Here is a 23,791-nt window from a genome sequence, read left to right as displayed (position 1 = left end):
TAATTTGAAAAGCACTTTTGAACAACAATTAGTGTTTGATCAAGCTTTTAAAAAGTACTTCTAAGTATATTTTTCAAAAAAGTGCTTTTGCGGAGAAGCTCCATTTTTCTGCTTCTCAAAAACTGCTTCTGCTTCTACTCAGAAGCACTTTTTTTTCCTTTTAAAAAGCTTGGCCAAACACCTTAACTTTAAAAAAAAAAAACTCTTTTGGCCAAGAAAAAAACTTGGCCAAACAGGCTATAAGACTAATAATGTGGTCCATGGTTCTAGTTGGAAAATATACTAAGAAGTAAAAAGGGCAGCGACCGGACCAAGGGTCTATTGTACGCAGCTTTACGCTGCATATCTGCAAGAGGTTGTTTTCACGGCTTGAGTATACTAGGAGAATAAAAAAAGAAAAAAACTACTCTCTCTGCTCCACAATAAGTGACCAAGTGCGTCAGGTTAATAGTACTCATTGGTCAGACTAATCCAGATTAATTGCGAAAAAAAATAAAAAATAGCCTGATTTACAACTGATATTTGAAAAATAGTCACAGTTTCAAAAGTAATTGAAATTTAACCATATAAAGATAAAATCTCAACAAAAACACCGTTAAAAATCTGAAAAAAGTTCTAACATAATATGCTGAAGTTTGAATCTTTTACATATGAGATTCCAACATAATTGTTGGAGTTCCAACATAATATGCTGGAAGTTTATATGCATCCAACATATTATGCTGAAACTTTCCGTGTTTCAACTAGGGTATTTTTGTCCAAATTTTATCTCTGCATAAAATAGTGATTATTTTTCAATGAGTTTATAAATACTGGCTATTTTTCGATTACCAGTCCGAAAACTGACTAGCCCATGCTATTTTCACAGATTAATCAGATTAATGATTAGCGATGCTGCATAGAGCCTATTAAAGGAGTTCCCTATCAAAAAAAAATTCATTCTCAAGACTCGAACCCAAAATTTTTTATTAAGGGTTGATCAAAGACATATCTCATCACTAATGTGGTCCATAGTTCTAGTTGTAATTTTCTTAAATCACGAATAATGCATACAAAAATAGCTTAGGCTATGATTTTTGACATTGTTACATCACTTACATTAACACAACAAAAACTAAACTAGATTATTTCTGGAAATTTTTATAAGGATCAAATGGCATACTATATTAGGCAGATTTCTTTTATATCTCTCTTTAGAGAATGCTGCGTTCAAATATATTTAGTTGTTTTGTAATGGTAATACGACATTTTTGCAGTATTCTGCCAAACCCCACATTGGAAATATGTTTCTGTATAAAGCATAGTGCAACATGCAATTCTTCATAGAAACTCCAGTCATTTCCTGCACATATTTATGAAGTAAATCACAAGTCAGATAAAAGCAATTTTTGATAAAACTGGTTTTAGATATCTGTTCTTTTAGATATTGAAGGAGAGATTTGGCGTAACTAGTAAAGTTGCTGCCATGTGACCAGGAGGTCACGGGGTTCGAGTTGTGAAAGCAGCCTCTTACAGAAATGCAGGGTAAGGCTGCATACAATAGACCCTTGTGCTCCGACCCTTCCCCGAACCCCGCGCATAGTGAAAGCTTGATGCACCGAGTTGCCCTTGTTCTTTTAGATATTGTTTTGCCAGTCTGAAACAACTTGTTCCTTTATATAAGGTAATCGATATCAATCAAATACGACCAGCTTCTAAACTAGTTTGAGTTGACTATATGAATCATCTATGTCCGTTTTGTTCAATTTGAGTCTATCTCATTCCAATACTTAACAGCTTGATCTTTTAACAGCTGAAGAATTTTTTCCTTTATTTATATTGAAGTGCGTGACCATCTAATCTAAAAACTTAAGTTGTTAGAGAGAACATACTTTTATTTACTTAATTATGTTTTCAACAGTTTAGCTTGTAATTTTCAGAGTAATTACCTGTTGTGGGAAGTCACCATCTTCCAACTGAGAATTAATCAACAGCCTTGCCGCACGGTGTAGGGGCCTCGGATCTCTATCAACCTGTCCAAATGGAGAAGTTGGTAAATAACTCTTTTGAAGAAGAAATTTTTTACTGTGATTGTGAAATAAATTACAAGGAATTCACCTGGCCAGAGTGAATCAATCCCATTAATGCCCATGCAGTTTGTACAAGATTTGAGTTATCTGTTTCAAGTTCTCTGTATACCTATTTTGATCAAATATAAAGCTAAGTCACAGTTGTCTTTTCCACCGTCATCTTTACATTTCCTCCTCTTGGGGAAAAGTTCATGTTAATAGAAACCTTGGCTTAAATTATTCAGTATTGGAATGAAAGGGCTCCAAATGGAGCACGATGCATATATAGATTTAATAACAATGTATAGATTGAGACGTAGCTGTTGTTATTGTTGTTTTACATAGCCTTTTTTGCTTTTACATTACCTTGTCAAGGCAAGAACGATAGCTTTCTCCCCAACCACCATCAGACCTTTGTGTTCTAAGCAGAAATTCAACGCCTTTACGGACAGCTGCACAGTTGCTGTAACTTTTGCCTGCTGCAGCAAGCCCTCCAAGAGCAAACCAGGAAGCATATATGAAGCACACACCCCAGCAACCATACCTGTTGACATGATTAATCATGTCAAGTGTATCGATAGAGCAGAAAGGAACTATATGTTGCAAGTTCAAGGGCTCGCACGAGTCATATCATATACCATGAACCATCAGGCATCTGTACATCTTCAAAATACTTAACAGCGTTGTCAATGAAATTGTCAACCTCCTTGGTTCGGTGTCCAGGGTATAGCTTATTAAACAGAACAAGTGCTTGGATTGATGAGCCAGTGCACTCAACATACCTGGATTGACATTTAATCAGTGTGAAGCTGTAAAATGGAGACTAACAATGGGAAAAAATCTAAAGGGAAAGAGAGAAACTAGAGAAATAAATCTTACTCATGCTCAATAACAATGTCTGCGAAAAATTCAATAGGATTGAGCAACTGTCAGATTATAAAACAGAACAAGAAAGTTAATTATTCAGGTTCTGGAAGACTCTGTTGAAGGTTTTTAACATCCTTGAAATGAAGCCAATAGACAAAATTCCTATAACGTGAAAAGTTACCTCCAAATACTCTGAGGCCCCCGCAGGCTCCCATACTGATAAACCCCCATTTTTGCTCTGCAATTTTATTTAAATGGTTCTTATTATTACTAGAAATGATTCAAATGACGAGCGACTAAATTCAAAAAAGATGAATTTATAACACAGGTAGACATGTATTGGATTCTCTATTCGGTGTAAGATATAGGTTTCTCTTGGAATTTTTTACAAGCTGAAAAACAACTTCAAAACGACTAATGATTTTAGGACACATTTTTCAGTGTTTACCTGTAAGGAAAGAATAACATTCACAGCGTCATACAGTCCCGCAGGGTCCATTGCATCACCAACTAATTCAGAGGGCATTGTAGAGAAGAGAAGACAGCACTAGAGGGAAATCTTAACATTTTAACATTTTTCATCTTAACATTTTGAGCAATTACAAGAAGTTAAAATCTTATTTCATTGAATAGTAGATACCGTTAATGCCTCGGCAGTGCAATCAGATACTCCCCATCCATGATCTTGATCTGAAAAAGTCCATGATCCTTTTGAGATATGCCGATACATCCCTCTAAAATCACCAGAAGGGTTGTCCTTCACCTAGAAACAAGTCACATACATTAATAAGGTCCATATTTTGAAAGAGTTGTTATGCTCATGATTTAGACATCCAAACCTGAGATTTCTTTATAAAGTCATGTCCTTTTCTAAGAGTATCTGATATCTCATGATTCATCTCACTAGCCAATAGTGCTTGAATAGCAAAGGTAGTATCCCATAGTTGACTACCAAGACCCTGCAATCCGATGACAAATACTCGCCAATTTCAATAACAATTGTTTGCATCACTTCAAAATAGGAAAAGGGGGATGGAGTTTTTATTTCACGAACACACGTTAAGTGTAAAAGAGATCCTATTTTTAGCTCATTGTGGTTAGTAAAATAATACAATTCAGATCTACCAACCTGCATTTTCATTCCATCTTCAGCTACCCAAAAATAATCTGGGATCCTAGCAAGATGTTTTTTGAAACAATCGCCTTTGGGATTCTCAACCCAACAAGCAAGCATGCATAATACCTACACAATCCAAGTGTTACATTAGTGTCTAACAATTGAAGTCATTAACAAAATACAGGTAATTTTGTAATCTGTTCAAAATGAATTAGTTTCCATACTTTTTCCACACATCCGATTGTGATGTATCGACTACTCTCGTCTTCATAATGTATGTGTTTCATGGTAACTTCAAGAGCTTTATTTCTCAGCTTGTTGAAAGGCCAACGAGTCAATAGAGGCTCGGTACATATGTAGAGACTGTCCCACATCAAATCTTGAACCAATGGATGGGGGTAATAGAGATCCTCCTACAGAAACAACTTTGTATTTGAGCATTTGTAGAAGATGGTACAATGTAGACACTAACTTCAACACTGAGGACTCATTTGGTCCGTAGACAAAGTTATACAGGGATAAATAATATCAAATTCTATCTCGAGATTATTTTTCTAATCTCGGTAACCAAAGACCCTTAATAGTCATACCTTTGCACATAAATGGCGAACTTTTTTCCAGTTAATCTCACGGTATGGTTGATCATATAACTCTTCCCTCAATTGCAAAACGAGAGGTGTGATTGGACCAACAAATCTCTTCCCATAGAGATAAGACATCGGCATGTAGACCATTCGAGTGTAACACCACATTTTTGCTACATTAAATATAAGAATCAAGATACTTGGTAGATCGATTGATAGACACTTGTAAAAAAAATGGCATCACCAGAAAACATTGCGTAGCAAATCTTGTAAATTAATATCTACAATAAAATGAACTGAAAATTTTAGGATGTGTACTTATGCATGAGCAATAAAGAAAAGGATTGACCAACCTGGATGCATGGGAAGAAAGGATGGAAGAATCCAAAATTCGGGTGGCATTGGATTAGTTCCTAACCACTCAAAAACTCCAAGAATCTGAATGAAAGAAGGAAGATTTATCAGCAACAAGAAAGCATTAACATAACTCTACAAGGTTTAAATGTTATAATTTACTGAGTATTATACACTAACCATAAAAAGGATTTTTTACAGAATTAGGTCACCTAAATGATAACTACAAGTAACTGTCCACAATAAGTGCAGGGGCGTATGTAGCATATAACCAATAAGTTTAAATAAGTGGGATTAGTAACGTAGAAAATAAGATCGGTTACCTGCTCCAACAAGTTAATACACACTGATAGAGTAAAATTTCTGTATATAACTTATATCCTACTATAATATACAGTCGTCTAACAATTACTCCATTAGGGTATTTAATCATACCGAGAGCCATGTTTTTCCCCACGAAGGAATCACAGTGACGCTACCATGATCAAGAATCCATTCCCTTGCTCTACCACAAGCATTGTTCTCACCACCATCTGGTCCTTCTCCAAGGATCCTCATGCAAATATAACTCAATGCTGTACAGAACATTGTACTGTGACCTTCTATGTGCAAACCCCATCCACCATCTTCATTCTGAAGTCAGTAATTCAGAAATGAGTTTAACTTCTATGCACTAACAGTCTATACTATCTAAAAGGTAAAAAAAATTTATATTATCAGCGTATATAAGTTAAATATTTACTTAAACTATATGGGAATTTGCAAAGCAAACTTGGGTAGAATGATATACTCATTGAAACATTAAGTCAAGCACCTGGTGACAATATATATATCGAAGAATCTCCCTACGATGCTCAGCTGGGAAAACAATATTAAGATGGCCGGTGATGTACATACATATAACCTGAATTTTGGGTCCCAAGAAAATGAGCAAAGAATTAGCTTTAGCATATCCATGGTTCAATTAAAGAAAGGTAAAAATACAACACTATCTGAAGAATAAAAATTGATTACATAATTTAAGTACAAATGAAAAACTTACAAGAGGTGGAAGAAAGAATAAAGGACCGCCATTTTCAGCAGGCCAATGACCATCACTAGCTTGTAATGCTGAAAAGAAATGAACAGCTCTACGCAATGCAGTTGTGGCAACTTCATCTGTAATTTCTTCTCCTTCTTCTACTTTTACTGCTGGAATTTTCTGTTTGAAATTCTTCTCTCCAAGAAACTGCATCCATATTTGTATTTAAGAAGCTATATGTAACAAGAATTCACTCTCTTTCGATTTAGGCATAATACATAAACACGCCCTCAAACTTGGCCATAACTGCAAATACGCCTTCCAACTTTGGATATGCACAATTAGGCACCTCAACTTAGCTCCATTTTGCCAGTTGAACATTCCAACTTACAAAATAAGCATCTAGATACCTCCAAAATTTATGTGCCATGTCAGTGCCACATCAGCATTTGTGTTACGTGTTCAACTTTATATAAGTTGAGGTGTCTACGTGTACGCACTCAAAGTTGGATAGTATACTTGCCAACTAAGGCCAAATTTGAGGGCTTATTTATGTATTATGCCTTCAATTTATATGTCATACTTTATGTTTCTCGTCCTACAAAGAATATTCACTTTTTATATTTAGTAGTAAGTCTTTAATTCCAACCTCTCACATGACATATTTAAGACTACTAGTTTTAGTATACGCAGGATGCGCGTGAATTCTGTCACAATGAATATAAATTTATTTTAAAAATATAACGACTCGGCGAGTCGTTTCATGAGTTACCGTCCCGTTTCTGCTTCTTTATGTGTTGTTCAGTTGTATTATGTGGTATCGGGTTGGTTGGTTCGGAGTGATTTTGTAGAGAAATGAGACACTTAGCCACTTTTGAGTAAGCTTAAGTTGGAAAAGTCAACCGGATGTTGACTTATGGGTAGAAGGTCTCGGATGTGAATTTTGATTGTTCGGATAGCTTCGTCAGAAGATTTGGGACTTAGGAGCATGATCGGAATGTATTTTGGAGGTCCGTGGTAGATTTAATCTTGAATTGGCGAAATTGAAATTTTGGCGTTTTCCGGTCGGCAGTGAAAATTTTGATATCGGGGTCGAAATGGAATCCGAAAATTGGAGTAGGTCCATTGTGTCATTTGTGACGTGTGTGCAAAATTTCAGGTCATTCGGGTGAGATTTGCTAGGTTTTTGCATCATTTGCGGAATTCAGAAGTTTGGAAATCCTTAGGCTTGAATCCGATGGTGATTTGACGTTTTGATGCTGTTTTGAGTGTTCTGAAGGTTGGAACAAGTTTGAATGATGTTATGGGATGTGTTGGGATGTTTGGTTGAGGTCCCGAGGGCCTCGGGTGAGTTTCGGGTGGTTAACAGATCATTTTGGACTTTGGAAAGATAGCAATTTTTTTGGTATTTTTGTTGCAGAGATTTGTTCTTCGCGTTCGCGAAGGTATGGCCAATGGAACGATCGCGAACGCGAGGAGTTGAACGCGTTCGCGAAGAGGAAAGATGGAGCAGCTGGACCCCTAGGATTTCTTCTACGCGTTCGCGAAGGGTCTGGCAGGTGAAGCTATGCATTCGCGAGAGGATACTCGCGTTTGCGAAAGAGGAAAGTTGAGTAGTGGATTTTTGTGCTTCACGAACGCGAAGAAGGACGCACCTAGGCAGAATCTTTAAGTTCAAAAATAAGGGTTTAGTTCATATTTTCAAAAACTCATTAGAGAGCTCGGGAGAAGGCGAATTTAGAGAGGATTTTTAGAGGAGTGATTGGGGTAAGTATCCTTCACTTGTTTTGGGTTAAATTCCATAATTATTTCTTGATTCTTAACATTTAATTTGAGAATTTGGGGTAAAATTGGAGAAAATGCAAGAAAATTTAGAGAATGAATTTTTGGGATTTGGATGACATTTTGACGTCGGATTTTGATGAATTTGATATGGGTAGGCTCGTGAGCGAATAAGTTATTCAATTTTGTGATTTTTATTTGATTTCGAGACGTGGGCCCGAGGTTCGGGTTTGACCAATGTCGGAATTTTTGAGTAACTTTGATAATTTTCGTATGGGTTTCATTCCTTTAGCGTATGTTGATGATAATATACTTATTTTTGTTAGATTCGGGGAATTTGGAGGCCGAATCAAGAGGCAAGGGCGTCGCGGGCTAGAGTTTGGTTTGGTTTGAGGTAAGTAACGCTTCCAAACTTGGTTTTGAGGGTTCGAAACCCCGAACTATGTGTTCTATGATTACTATTGAGGTGACGCAAATGCCAAGTGACGGGCATATAGGCGTGCACCATGAGAATCGCGGTCGGGATCATTCCATGGCACCGCTTAGTGACTCTTTCTTGCTGATATATGTGTTGTGATTATGTGATTAAGTTAATGAGCTGTAAGTCATGCTAATTATCATGTTAAGGCTTCACACCGATACTGTTGAGACCCGAGAGGTCATTTCTTGCTATCATATCATTAGCTTCATTGATATTATGTGCTCAGTCATGTTCATGCATTTTATATCATGCCACAGTATCGATTATTGTTATTTGGCACATCATATCATTGTTCGGGATAGTATCATGATATTGTGAGCCCGTGTGTGTGAGACTGGAGAGTAATGACTAAGTGAGGCTGAGAGCCTAATTGTGAGTGACAGTTATGGGATCGGGCTGCATGCCGCAACGGTTATGTTGATGATTATGATAGCGGTTTGGCTGTAGGAGCCCCTCCGGAGTCTATAACACACCCCCAATGAGCGCAGTTGATGATATTGAGGGATGTATCTTCCCTGGACATAGATCTTGTCCGAAGTATTTATACTGGAGATGGATCTTCTCCATAAGGCTGGAATGGCATTCCTCGGTACCAGATGAATGCAGTCAGGTGATGTGTATATATGCCAGGATGGATCTTCCCTGGGTCGGATGGCCATATACAATACCTAGTGGTTGAGCACTTGTGAGAGGAGGTACACGAAAAATTAATCATGCTATCTGTGCATTGGTATATAGAGATTTTCCTAAGATTTATACTCTGTACTGTTCAGGCTGTATTTATTTACTGTTGAGTTTTTACTTGAACTGCAAGCATGTCTACTTTTCTGTACAGTTTAATTGTATTACCTGATGAGGTTTGGTTCGTCACTACCTATCAGTCCATAGTTTGGACTTGTTACTTACTGAGTTGGTATACTCACGTTACCCCCATGTACCTTATCTGCAGATCCAGGTATCTCGAGCCACGGTAGCGGTTGCTGATCATTTCAGTTGTGGACTTTTCTTGGAGATAGCGAAGTAGCTGCCGGCGATCGTAGTCCCGCCTTTCTCCTTCCTTATCTTCCTCTTAGTGTATTTGTTGGTTATTCTCAGACTATGTTAGTTTTGTTTTATTTCGAGCAGTTGTAGTATTCTGCTCATGACTTAGTGACACCCGAGGTCGGGCTTGTATTTTTCCAATTTATTGAATTTAACTTTATATCTTTATCGGATTTTAGTTGAAAAATAGTTTTCCTTAAGTTTTTAAATGAAATTTGGATTATATTTTGAAATAAGTTGGCTGGCTTAGTTTCACGATAGGCGCCATCACGACCAGGTCGGTTTGGGGTCGTGACAAGTTGGTATCAGAGCTTAGGTTACATAGGTCTCACGAGTTATGAGAAGGTTTAGTAGAGTCTCGCGGATCGGTACAGAAACGTCTGCACTTATCCTCGGGAGGCTACAGAACCTTTAGGAAAAACTTCACATTCTTGAATTCATGTCGTGTGAATCTGTTGATTCTAGTACTAAACTTCTGTTATTCTATTCTCTCACGGATGGTGAGGACACGTGCTACCGGTCAGGACAGAAGGCCACCAGTACCACCAGTTAGGGCCACTAAAGGCCGAGGACACGACCGAGGACGAGGTAGGGGCAGGGGTATAGCCCGTACGCAGCTAGGGCCGCACCTGTAGATCTACCAGCTGCCCCAGTTCATGATCAGGCTTCAGCGGGGGATGCTCCAATAGTACCAGTTCAGGCACCGACTGTGCCTATTGTTATTCCGGGTCTCTAGAAGACCTTGGCTCAGATTCTGACCGTGTGCACCAGTTTTGCTCAGGCGATCGCAATTACTACTACAACAGCTACTTCTCAGGCTGGGGGAGGCACTCAGATTCCTGCCGCTCGTACACCTGAGCAGGTTGTGTAGGGACTCCAGACATCGAAGGCACCACCAGCCCAACCGGTTGAACCTGCTCAGGATTATGTGGTTCCAGTTATGCCTGATGATGAGCAACGTCGATTGGAGAGGTTTGGTAGACTTCAGCCTCCGACTCTTAGTGGTGCAGATGCCGAGGATGCCTAGGGTTTCTTGGACAAGTGTTAGAGGATGTTACATACAGCGGGTATTCTGGAGACTAGTGGGGTCTCATTTACTACTTTTTAGTTTTTTGGAGCTGCCTTGACTTGGTGGGAGGCTTATGAGAGGCATAGGCCTGTTGGTGCAGCGCCCCTTACCTGGCAGTAGTTCTCCGCTCTCTTCTTGGATAAGTATGTGTCGTAGTCCCGCAAAGAGGAGCTACGCAGGCAGTTCGAGCAGTTACGTCAGGATGATATGACTATGACGCAGTATGAGATAAGGTTTTCTAAGTTAGCCCATCATACTGTTTGGTTGGTTCCTACAGATAGGGAGAGGATTAGGAGGTTCGTGGATGGTCTCGCTTATCAGCTATAGATTCTTATGACCAGAAGGAGGGTGTCTGCGCTTCTTTTGAGGAGGTGGCTGACATTGCTCGAGAGATAGAGTCGGTTCGCTGCCAGTAGCGAGTTGAAAGGGAGGCCAAGAGGCCTCGGGGATCTGGTAGTTTTGGTGGTGTTCCTTGTGGAGGTCAGTTTCAGCACGGTAGAGGCCGTCCATTCAAACATGCTCAGCCAGCCCGTTTGGGCCACCGTGATGGATTATCTGGCCATGGTTATCATAGTTCACATCAGGGTCACTCATCTCTCAGTGCCCTTCCAGCTCAGAGTTTGACTCAGGCACCATCAGTTCAAGGCTCATCCATGCCTAGTTCTTCTAGTGGGCATCTCGGTGCTCGGGGCTCCCTTCAGTCCCCACCGCCATTTGCTGGGAGAGGTTGCTTTGAGTGTGGAGATTTGGGTCATATCAAGAGGTTCTGTCCTCGTCTTACGGGAGGTTCATCCCAGCAAAGGAGTCAGCCTTCGGCTTTAGCACCAGTTACTTCCCCACCCGCCCAGCCAGCTCGGGGTAGAGGTCAGTCAGCTAAGGGTCGCCCTAGAGGGGAAGGTCGATTAGGTGGTGGTCATACCCATTTCTATGCCCTCCCAGCCAGACCAAATGTTATTGCTTCAGATGTTGTGATTACAGGTATTGTCTTCGTATGACGCAGAGATGCCTCTGTATTATTTGACCCCGGTTCTACTTTTTCATGTGTGTCATCATATTTTGCTTATTATTTGGACACGGCCCGCGAGTATCTTATTTCATCCATTCATATATCTACTCTGGTTGGCAATACTATTATTGTGGATCGTGTATATCGGTCGTGTATGGTAACTATTGGGGGTTTGGATACCCGAGTGGATCTCTTGTTGCTTAGTATGGTTGATTTTGATATGATATTGGGCATGGATTGGTTATCTCCGTGTCGTGCTATTTTGGACTATCATGCTAAGATAGTGACATTGGCTATGCCGGGGGTGCCACGGATTGAGTGGTGAGGTTCGACGGATTATGTTCCAAGTAGAGTAATTTCATTTTTGAAGGCCCAACGGATGGTTGGGAAGGATTATCTTTCTTACTTAGCCTTCGTGAGGGATGCCAGTGCAGAGGCTCCTACTATTGATTCAGTTCCGGTAGTGAGGGACTTTCCGGATGTGTTTCCTACAGACCTGTCGGGCATGCCACCGGACAGGGATATTGACTTTGGTATTGATTTGGTGCCGGGCACTCAGACCATTTCTATTCCACCGTATCATATGGCACTGGCGGAGTTGAAGGATTTGAAGTAGTAGCTTCTGGAACTCCTTGATAAGGGGTTTATTCGGCTTAGTGTGTTGTCGTGGGGTGCGCCTGTTCTATTTGTGAAGAAGAAGGATGGCACTATGAGGATGTGCACTGATTATAGGCAGTTGAACAAATTTACAATCAAGAACAAGTATCCTTTGCCTCGTATTGATGGTTTATTTGACCAGCTTCAAGGAGCAAGGGTGTTCTCTAAGATTGATCTCCATTCAGGGTATCACCAGTTGAAGATCAGAGACTCGGACATTCTTAAGACAACTTTCAGGATCTGATATGGTCATTATGAGTTCCTTGTGATGTTTTTTGGGCTAACCAATGCCCCAATAACATTCATGCATTTGATGAACATCGTGATTCGAACATATCTCGACTCGTTTGTTATTGTATTTATTGATGATATTCTAGTATACTCGCGTAGTCAGGAGGAGCACGCGGAGCATCTGAGAGCGGTATTGCAACGGTTGAGGGAGGAGAAGCTTTATGCAAAGTTCTCCAAGTGTGAGTTTTGGCTCAGTTCAATGGATTTCTTGGGGCATGTGGTGTCCATTGAGGGTATTCAGGTTGATCCGAAGAAGACATAGGCGGTTCTGAGTTGGCCCAAACCGTCCTCAGCCATAGAGACTCGCAGCTTCCTTAGGTTTTGGCGGGCTATTACCGTCGGTTCGTTAAGGGATTTTCATCTATAGCATCATCCTTGACCAAGTTGAATCAAATGGGTGCGCCTTTCATGTGGTCGGATGAGTGTGAAGCGAGATTTCAGAAGCTCAAGACTGCCTTGACCATAACTTCAGTGTTAGTTTTGCCATCGGCTTCAGATTCATATACAGTGTATTGTGATGCTTCTAGAGTTGGTATTGGGTGTGTGTTGATGCAGGAGGGTAGAGTGATTGCTTATGCTTCTCGTCAGTTGAAGCCCCATGAGAAGAACTACCTTATTCATGATCTAGAGTTGGCTACCATTGTTCACGCGTTAAAGATTTGGAGGCATTATATGTATGGTGTGTCTTGTGAGGTGTTTACTGATCATCGTAGCCTCCAACACTTGTTCAAGCAGAAGGATCTCAATTTGAGGCAACGGAGATGGTTGAAGCTGCTAAAGGATTATGATATCACTATCTTGTATCATCCGGGGAAGGCCAATGTAGTGGCCGATGCCTTGAGTAGGAAGGCGGTGAGTATGGGCAGTTTGGCGTATATTCTTATTGGGGAGAGACCTCTTGTAGTTGATGTTCAGGCCCTGGCCAATCGGGTTGTGAGGTTGGATAATTCGGAGCCCAATCGGGTCTTAGCTTGTGTGGTTTCTCGGTCTTTCTTGTTTGATCGCATCAGAGAGCGCCAATATGATGACCCTCATTTGCTTGTCCTTAAGGATAGAGTTCAGCACGACGATGCCAAATATGTGACTATTGGTGATGATGGGGTATTGAGGATGTAGTGCCGAATATGTGTGCCCAATGTAGATAGGCTTCGGGAGTTGATTCTGGAGGAGGCCCATAGCTCATAGTATTCCATCCATCCGGATACTGTGAAAATGTATCAGGATTTGAGACAACATTATTGGTGGAGGAGGATGAAGAAGAATATTGTGGGATTTGTAGCTCGGTGTCTCAATTGTCAGTAGGTGAATATGAGCATCAGATACCGGGTGTCTTGCTTCAGCGGTTAGATATTCCAGAGTGGAAGTGGGAGCGGATTCCCATGGACTTTGTAGTTGGTCTCCCACGGACTTTGAAGAAGTTCGATGCTGTTTGGGTGATTGTGGATCAGCTGACCAAGTCCGCGCACTTCAGTCCTGTGTGTACTACCTATTCTTCAGAGCGATTAGCAGAGATTTATATCCGAAAGATTGTTCGCTTGCATGGTGTCCCAATTTCCATCATTTCAGATAGAGGTACTCAGTTCACTTCGCAGTTTTAGAGGGCCGTGCAGCGAGAGTTGGGTACTCAGGTCGAGTTGAGCACAACTTTTCACCCTCAAACGGACGGGCAGTCCAGACGCACTATTTAGATATTGGCGGACATGTTGTGCGCTTGTGTCATTGATTTTGGGGGATCATGGGATCAGTTTCTACTGCTCACAGAGTTTGCATATAACAACAGTTTTCAGTCGAGTATTCATATGGCTCCATATGAGGCTTTATATGGGAGACAGTATAGATCTCCAGTTGGTTGGTTTGAGCAGGATGAGGCTAGGCTTTTGGGTACAGACTTGGTGCAGGATGCTTTGGACAAGGTGAAGGTGATCCAGGAGCAGCTTCGTACAGCGCAGTCAAGACAAAAAATTTATGCTGACAGGAAGGTCCGTGATGTGTCATACATGGTTGGGGAAAAGGTTCTACAGATGGTTTCACCCATGAAGGGCATTATGAGATTTGGGAAGAAGGGTAAATTGAGTCCTCGGTTCATTGGGCATTTTGAGGTGCTTCGGAGGATTGGGGAGGTGGCTTATGAGCTTGCCTTGCCACCTAGTTTGTCAAGTGTGCACCCGGTATTTCATATTTCTATGCTCCGGAAGTATATTGGCGATCCGTCTCATATCTTGGATTTTAGCACGGTTCAGTTAGACGGTGATTTGACTTATAATGTGGAGCTAGTGGCTACTTTGGGGCGACAAGTCCGAAAGTTGAGATCAAAGGATATAGCTTCAGTGAAAGTGTAGTGGAGAGGTCAAACCGTAGAGGAGGCTACCTGGGAGACCAAGCGGGAGATGCGGAGCAGATATCCTCACCTATTTGAGGCTTCAGGTATGTTTCTTGACTCGTTCAAGAATGAACGTTTGTTTAAGAGGGGGAGGATATAACGACCCGGCCGGTCGTTTCATGAGTTACCGTCCCGTTTCCCCCATTTCTGCTTCTTTATGTGTTGTTCAGTTGTATTATGTGGTATCGGGTTGGTTGGTTCAGGTTCGGAGTGGTTTTATAGAGAAATGAGACACTTAGTCTATTTTGAGTAAGTTTAAGTTGGAAAAGTCAACCGGATATTGACTTATGAGTAGAAGGTTTCGGATGTGAATTCTGATGGTTTGGAAAGCTTCGTCAGGTGATTTGGAACTTAGGAGCATGACCGGAATATATTTTGGAGGTTCGTGGTAGATTTAGACTTGAATTGGCGAAATTGAAATTTTGGCGTTTTCCGGTCGGCAGTGAAAATTTTGTTATCGAGGTCAGAATGGAAACCCGGGAATTGGAGTAGGTCCGTTGTGTCATTTGTGACATGTGTGCAAAATTTCATGTCATTCGGGTGAGGTTTGCTAGGTTTTTAAATCATTTGCGGAATTCGGAATTTTGGAAATCCTAAGGCTTGAATCCGATAGTGATTTGAGGTTTTGATGTAGGTTTGAGTGTTCCGAAGGTTGGAACAAGTTTGAATGATGTTATGGGATGTGTTGACATATTTGGTTGAGGTCCCGAGGGCCTCGGGTGAGTTTCGTGTGGTTAACAGATCATTTTAGACTTTGGAAAGATAGCAGATTTTCTGGTATTTTTGTTGCAGAGATTTGTTCTTTGCGTTCACGAAGGGGAGCTCGCATTCGCGAAGGTATGGCCAGTGGAAGGACCGTGAACGTGAGGAGTTGAACGCGTTTGCGAAGAGGAAAGATGGAGCATTTGGACCCCTAGGATTTTTTCTACGCGTTCACGAAGGGTCTGGCAGGTGAAGCTACGTGTTCGCGAGAGGGTACTCGCGTTCGCGATAGAGGAAAGTTGAGCAGTGGATTTTTGTGCTTCGCGAACGCGTCTTTGACCGCGTTCGCGAAGAAGGGCGCACCTGAGCAAAATCTTTAAGTTCAAAATAAGGGTTTAGTTCATATTTTCAAAAATTCATTAGAGAGCTCGGGAGAAGACGAATTTAGAGAGGATTTTCAGAGGAGTGATTGGGGTAAGTGTTCTTCACTTGTTTTGGGTTAAATTCCATAATTATGTCTTGATTCTTATCATTTAATTTGAGAATTTGGGGTAAAAATTGGAGAAAATGGAAGAAAATTTGGAGAATTGATTTTTGGGATTTGGATAACCTTTTGACGATGGATTTTGATGAATTTGATATGGGTAAAATCGTGAGCGAATGGGTTTTCCAGTTTTGTGATTTTTATTGGATTCCGAGACGTGGCCCGAGGGTCGGGTTTGGCCAATTTCAGGATTTTTGAGTAAATTTTATAATTTCGTATGAGTTTCATTCCTTTAGCGTATATTGATGATAATATACTCATTTTTGTTAGATTCGGGGCATTTGGAGGCTGAATCAAGAGGCAAGGGCGTTGCGGGCTAGAGTTTGGCTTGGTTTGAGGTAAGTAACGCTTCTAAACTTGGCTTTGAGGGTTCGAAACCCCAAACTATGTGTTCTATGATTACTATTGAGGTGACGCAAATGCCAAGTGACAGGCGTGTGGGCGTGCACCGTGAGAATCACGGCCGCGATCATTCCATGGCACCGCTTAGTGACTCTTTCTTGCTGATATCTGTGTTGTGATTATGTGATTAAGTTAATGTGCTGTAAATCATGCTAATTATCATGTTAAGGCTTCACGCCGATACTGTTGAGACCCGAGAGGTCGTTTCTTGCTGTTATATCATTAGCTTCATTGATATTCTGTGCTCAGTCTTGTTCATGCATTTTATATCATGCATGAGTCTCGATTATTATTATTTGGCAAATCATATCATTATTCGGGCTAGTATCATGACATTGTGAGCCCGTGTGTGTAAGACTGGAGAGTGATGACTAAGTGAGGCTGAGAGCCTTATTGTGAGTAACAGTTATGGGATCGGACTGCACGCCACAGCGGTTATGTTGATGATTATGATAGTGTTTGGGCTGTAGGAGCCCCTCCATAGTCTGTAACACACCCATAATGAGCGTAGTTTATGATATTGAGGGAAGGATCTTCCCTGGACATGGATCTTATCCGACGTATTTATACCTGGAGATGGATTTTCTCCATAAGGCTGGAATGGCCTTCCTCGGTACTGGATGACTGCGGTTAGTGATGTGTATATATTCTGAGATGGATCTTCCCTGGACCGGATAGCCATATACAGTACCGAGTGGTTGAGAACTTGTGAGAGGAGGTATACGGAACATTGATCATACTATCTGTGCATTGGTACATAGAGATTTTCCTGAGCTTTATACTCCATACTGTTCAGACTGTATTTATTTATTGTTGAGTTTTTACTTGAACTGCAAGCATGTCTACTTTTTTGTACAGTTTAAGTGTATTACCTTCTGAGATTTGATTCGTCACTACCTATCAGTCCATAGTTTGGACTTATTACTTACTGAATTGGTGTACCAACATTACCCCATGCACCTTGTGTGCAGATCCAGGTATCTCGGGCCACAGTAACGGTTGCTTATCATTTCAGTTGTGGACTTTCCTTGGAGATAGCGAGGTAGCTGCCGGCGATCGCAGTCCCGCCTTTCTCCTTCCTTATCTTCCTCTTAGTGTATTTGTTGGCTATTCTCAAACTATGTTAGTCTTGTTTTATTTCGAACAATTGTAGTATTTTGCTCATGATTTAGTGACTCCCGAGGTCGGGCTTGTATTTTTTCGCTTTTATATCTTTATCGGATTTCAGTTGAAAAGGTTTTTCTTAAGTTTTTAAATGAAATACGGATTATTTTTGGAAATGAGTTGGCTGACCTAGTTTCACGATAGGCGCCATCACGACCGGGTTAGTTTGGGATCGTGACAAAAAAATATTAAATTATAAAATAAAAGTATAAAAGTGTAAGTTCCTAAATATGATCATAAATATTAATTTTTTATAACTAACTCAATAGTTAAAGAAACTATCTTAGAAGTCCTCAATATCAGTAATTCAGCCTAAAAATTGTTCCAAGTTTATAATTTCAGAATTTTAATTTTGCGGGCAAGAACTTTGAAAATCTAAATAATCTTGAAGTATACAACTTACAACATGTAAGCAGGTAACTAATAATCTATGAACTTTAAATAAACACTAAATCAAAGTGCTATAATAAACCAAAAAAAAGACATTAAAAAAACAGAAAAAGAAAAGCAAGCTAGTAATATAATGTACAATTGAAAGCTTTAATACACCCACTCATATTAAATGTATCAAGGATTAAAAATCAAAGAATCTCATAAATTATCTTGTTAATTTTGTGCCTTTTATTATTTTTTGCTCAACATTTCTCATAATTATAACAGTGCATTTAAAACTTTTGAAAGTTAAAAGTATATTATTAAATTATATTATTAGTGCAATTGCCTTGTATATTTATAAAAAGTGAACTATCGACGTTATTGTCCAACAACTCGTACCTCTTCTTTCTTATTTTTTTTATTTTTCCTTTATTTTATCATTTATATATAGTTTACGTGTAAGACTTATACAAAGTTCGATATGAATAGAAAAAATAAATTTTAACTTTCTTCATATTTCAAATAAGAAACAAATTAATAAGTAAATTTTAATTAATTTTAAGCTCTAAAATTTTAAAATAATAATTAAATGAAGTGTTTCTTATAATATTTAACATAAATTAAAGGACTTCAAAAAATATATATTTTTGTGTAATAAAGACCAAGTTTGAAATGAAAAGAAAAGATATTAGTTTTACATTTTAGTCCTTTATTGTAGGTAAAAATTATTTCCTAAATAGTATTCTACTGGGGGTAAGAAACTCACGTTTTCTTATTTATTAATATGGTATGATGGCCAAAGTCTAAAAATTAGGACTTCTTACTTAGTCCAATAAGGAAATATTTAATAACCTTCAGTACTTTTAATATAGTATATAGATAAAATATTAAAAAAATAGTTTATTATTCACATTTTTAAAAATTCAAAGTTACCCTTACTTTCTTAAATTCTGCAGACAATCAAACTAAGACACATAAAATAAAATGGAAGGAATAACTCTTTTAAGTCTAATGTTTCATATCTTATATTTAAGACCGTCGTATCCAAAAGTTTACATTACTTTCTTGAACTTCGTGGGCACTTAAATACAACACATAATTAACTATGATTCGTGATAAATATGTTAAAATATATGTCATATATTTATTTGATTGATATAACATCGGATATGAATAAGTTTATTTACCTGCATTCGCCAAAGAAGATCACCACTAGGCTTGATTTTATAGCGATTGTTCCAAAAATGTTGACGGGCCTCTTCGATCTCGGCCCGTTCTTCTGGGCTTCCAGCATTTGGATCAAAAGCCCATATTTGACGTCCAACGTAGTTGTTTGTGCTGTACAAATATGGCCCATCTTGCCCCTGTGCAATCTTCAATTTCCACATTCTTAATTTCTTCTTCTAACCTTCTAGCTTACTGAGAAAAAATATATAATTAAGAATATGTCAAGACAATATCTTACACCATTAAAACTTACAGTCTAATAGTATCAGTAAGAATCTCACATACAATGTAGGTGATTTTTCGAATTAACAATATGTCAAGACAATATCTTACACCACCAAAATTTAAAATTTTGTGGTATCGGTGAGAATCTCGCACAATATTGGTATGAGTTAAATTTTCATTATTCAGCGGCAGAGGATGTAGACAGCGAAGAATGATCAGTTAAATATGAAAATATAGATTGAATATTAGTTTTTACATATGTATTAATTTTGAACACGTTTAATGAAATTTCTGGCCTCGCTGGTACTGTCATTGTCCCGTTTCCCCTTCCTTTTCCACGATCTCTTATGTAATGGAAAAAAGATAATTTTTTTTAAAGGATCGTACTAACCCCATGCACAACACCTTTCATTCAAACCATTAGTGTCATTGAAAAGGCTTTAATATATAACCTCTTACGTCAAGCTTCTCCAATCCTAGAAGTATTCTTTTTTCAAAAAAGTATTTTTTTCGAAGTTGAAGTGTTTGATCAAGCTTTTGAAAGAAAAAAAAATGCTTTTGAGGAGAAGCGGAAGCAGTTTTGGAGCAGCAGAAAAAAGTAGCTTCTCTCCGAAAGTACTTTTGAGAAAATACACTTATTAGAAGCAGTTTTAAAAGTTTGGCCAAACACTAATTGTTACTCAGAAGTGCGTTTCAAATTAATTAACCAAACACAAATTACTTTTCACCAAATCTACTTTTAAGAAAAACACTTCTCAAAATAAGCTGATTTTTGCAGCTTGGCCAAACAGGCTATACATGTCTAAATAAGGTTTCATGCAAAGTGAAAATGAAGTGATCAAAATAATGCATGGTGAAAAGAATTAAAAAAAAGAAGAAAAAAAAGGAGAGAGATATTATTCAAGAAGGGAAAGATTTCAACAAAGACTCACCAAGTCTTTATTTGTGTGTGTGTGTGTGGGGGGGGGGGGGAGGAATGGCAAGAAAGCAATACAAAAAGGACTATAAAGTTTTGTAGGTTTGAAAGAAAACAAATTATGAATTTGTGAGGGCAAAATGAGTGATATATGCAACTATTTATACAAAGTAAGGGCAGTCAGCGGACATTTTGAATTTCAACTTAAGGGAAAATGAGTGATATATGCATTGTTGCAAGTATTTATTTTTGAATTTCACAATCATAGATATCGTCCACGAGAATATGTGGATAACCTAGCATAGGGTATGAAGTCCTTATCGATTCGGGAGAAATTTAAAAATAGCCAGATTTACAAGTGGTCATGAAAAAAATAGCCACAGTTTCAAAAGTAATAGAAGTTTAGCCACTTTTTATATAAAGATAAATCTGAACGAAAATACTGTTCAAAATCCGGAAAAATATGAAGGATTGCGTATAGGTGTTCGTAACACGCAGCGGAAGACAATAACAATCCTAGGCAGATCTTTTCATGTTTAAAATTTATTTACATATCAATAGATCGGATCTAAGACGTACCTGGTGAAGAAAGTCTTGTTTCAAATTCTTCGATAGTGCGAAGACTCTATGTGTATCCACACCGAGACTGATCCTTGCTATCAACTCTTTGATCGATGAAACCCGCGAACAAATTGAACAAAATATTGTGTTGAAATTTTTCTCAAAAATCTCAACTCAAATTAGAAGAACAAGAAACACTTTTCTTGCAGTTGTATTTTCTCTCTTGGCTTTGTATTGCACTCTCACTTTCACAAAGTGGGTTTTCTTCTCATGGAAAAATTATTCGGCAAATTTTCTCCATCACCCTTTATATAACATCACCTACAAACTCTTTTCCTATTTGGTTGAGGTAATGATTTACTTAGGGTAAAAGTTTTTTCCAAAATAAACTTTATGGGATTTTGTATGAAAATTCGCAATCCCATTCTCAACGGGTAACGTGACTGCCGAGAATCATGGACTTTCCATGAAGTCCAATTCCAAACATTGGAATTTTCCTATTGTAAACAAGAAAGCACGTTTGAGTTGTCAGACGTCCTTTTTATGGACTTTAATTTCCATGTTTAATGAAATCGTAGGAAAACCTTTATGGAATTTCATGTCCAATTCAAAATTGGATTGTAAGAATAAATTAATATTAAATATATAACCTTTATATATAAATAATAATTACGAGTATCAAATATATATCACATATATATTTCAACCAAGAGATATAATTTAATTTTCTATTCCAAATAGAAAACATCAATTTGTTCACAATATTAATTATATTCTCTGTGCTAGCAAAGAATATAATAATATTTCATTTGGACTAACAACTAAATGTATTTGATTAATTAAATTCCTTAATTTAATTATCAAATAATAAGTTAATTAATCCTTTAGCAAAGATCAGAACACTCGTTAGTGTGCGACCCCATAGGTTCAATACTAAGCCGGTAGTAAATTGACCACATCAATATACTAATCAAGGGTGGCGTCTAGCAACACTCCTTAACAACCGGATAATATGAAGTATACAATTTACTCTCAAGAACAAGTAGAAGAATAATGTAGTAATTCCTTCTGTCCTTATAACTCTGGATCACCCTAGGATATGGTTCAACTGTCAAATCCTAATAGGCGACCAACTATGTGTTCACGTCAAATATAATCGACCATTGAATGACCTAAGAAACTCATTTCTTCTTTCATTCAATTGCCCTGGCCAAGGTCTTAATTTGGTCGTTTATATTTCATGACAACATGGAGCTTAAACTCATTACCAAGAGTTGACAGATTCCATCTTGATCAATCACTAATCCTACAAGCATCTAATCATACCCAATATCCTTTCAACTATCGCCCTAGGGCCATAGGTGTCTAGTATCAAAGCACAATAAATAACTTGTCAATTACTATGACGATCTCAGGTCAAAGGAAACAGTTACATCATATTCTTCAAGAGAATATCCTATTGACAGTTTATGGTAGTTCTAACCATTAGGAATTATCCAATGAGTCGGTTCAATGATCATATCTCTATATGCATCATCTATCTATGTAATTTAGTTAATGAGATCAACTAATCTTTATCCCATAAAGACGATCACATAAATATTGATCTTATCGGATTACTAATGTCCAGATTAATAATCCTACGATCAAGAACAAATTTAAATTAAATTATAAGAAACTTTACTCTCATTATCATGATCTCCATCACAATGTCAAGTCTCAAAATTTGATCAAGGACCTTATCAAATTAATCAAGCAATTAATAACAATGATAAAAGAATATCAAATGCCATATATATTTTATAAAAATATGTTCAAAACATCAAATGTAATATTGGATCTAGGGCATATCTACTATATCCCTAACAATCTCCTCTAATATATTATACTGGAGTTCCAATATATTATATTAAAACTCCAATATATTATACTGGAACTCCAGTATAATATACCGGTCGAGTATAATATACTAGAGATTGGAGCATCAATGCTCCAATTTCTAGTATATTATACTGGAACTTTCTGCGTGTTGGAGTTCCAACATAATATGCTGGAAGTTCATATACAGGTGCACCGATCTCCAGTATATTATGCTGGAACTTTTCGTGTTGCAGCAAAATATTGACTATTTTTTAATGACTTTGTAAACGTTGACTATTTTTGAATGATCAATCCGAAAACTGGCTAGCCCGTGCTATTTTTAGTATCGATCCTTCTTTTCTCTTGCTCGGCAAACCAATTTCGGGCCTTTATCTTTCTGCAGATGAATTCTTCATTGTGTAGTTTTTACCATACATAAATTCACTTTATAATTAGGAGAATAAATATTAACAGTTAAAAATCAAAGTGAGAACACATATCACTTAATTATGGTTAAGTAATTAATGTATATACAAAAGTCATGAGTCTTATATTCATCGAGTGGTGTAAATATCGAATGTGAAATAGTATAATAATTCGATCTTTCACTAATAGTATTTTGTCTAAACTTATTTCATTTTTTTCCTTTTCATTCATGGTACCTCTCCTTTATTTAATCTATTTCATCCATGTTATTACCTTTCTTTTATGATTTCAAAAGTCATAATCAATCAAAAATCATAAGTAGGTCATCACTAACTTATGATTTTACAATTTATAAGCACTTTTGATTTGACAAATTCTTTTACGATTTTAAGCCTAATATCTTTTGTAATCTCCGAAATAGTCTTCATAAAACACAGTATTTAATTATTTCTTCATTCTATTTTCGTTATTCGTAATAGTTATGTGAAGATACTCTAAAATTAATGTGCTATGTAAATAGGAGTAGCTTTTAAGTGTATTTTATTAATTTTAAAAGAAAAAGTGTCTTTTCTCCAAACACTACTTATATCAAAACACGTAACTATTTATTTATAAAATTAACTTTTTGATATTTTTCAGGATATGATGTTAATCAGCTACTTTTAATTCGCTAACACAAACGAGATTTTAA

General features: G+C 38.0%; 1 protein-coding gene across 1 annotated transcript; it reads right to left on the bottom strand.

The window, feature by feature from the left end:
• Positions 1–994: 994 nt before the first annotated feature.
• On the bottom strand, positions 995–6,208 carry LOC107804056 (beta-amyrin synthase-like). Its single transcript, XM_016627873.2, has 17 exons — positions 6,013–6,208; positions 5,785–5,874; positions 5,406–5,603; positions 4,970–5,054; positions 4,623–4,789; positions 4,257–4,445; positions 4,045–4,158; positions 3,755–3,874; positions 3,556–3,678; positions 3,364–3,462; positions 3,097–3,153; positions 2,928–2,974; positions 2,687–2,830; positions 2,415–2,592; positions 2,098–2,178; positions 1,929–2,012; positions 995–1,342 (listed from the first exon to the last, which is right to left on the bottom strand). The coding sequence occupies exons 1-17, from the start codon at positions 6,202–6,204 to the stop codon at positions 1,220–1,222; spliced, it is 2,091 nt and encodes a 696-aa protein (XP_016483359.2). The 5' UTR covers positions 6,205–6,208; the 3' UTR covers positions 995–1,219.
• Positions 6,209–23,791: the final 17,583 nt, after the last annotated feature.

Source organism: Nicotiana tabacum, chromosome 8, assembly GCF_000715075.1.
Source record: "Nicotiana tabacum cultivar K326 chromosome 8, ASM71507v2, whole genome shotgun sequence".
NCBI lineage: Eukaryota > Viridiplantae > Streptophyta > Magnoliopsida > Solanales > Solanaceae > Nicotiana > Nicotiana tabacum.
This window is presented reverse-complemented; position numbering and strand designations above follow the sequence as displayed.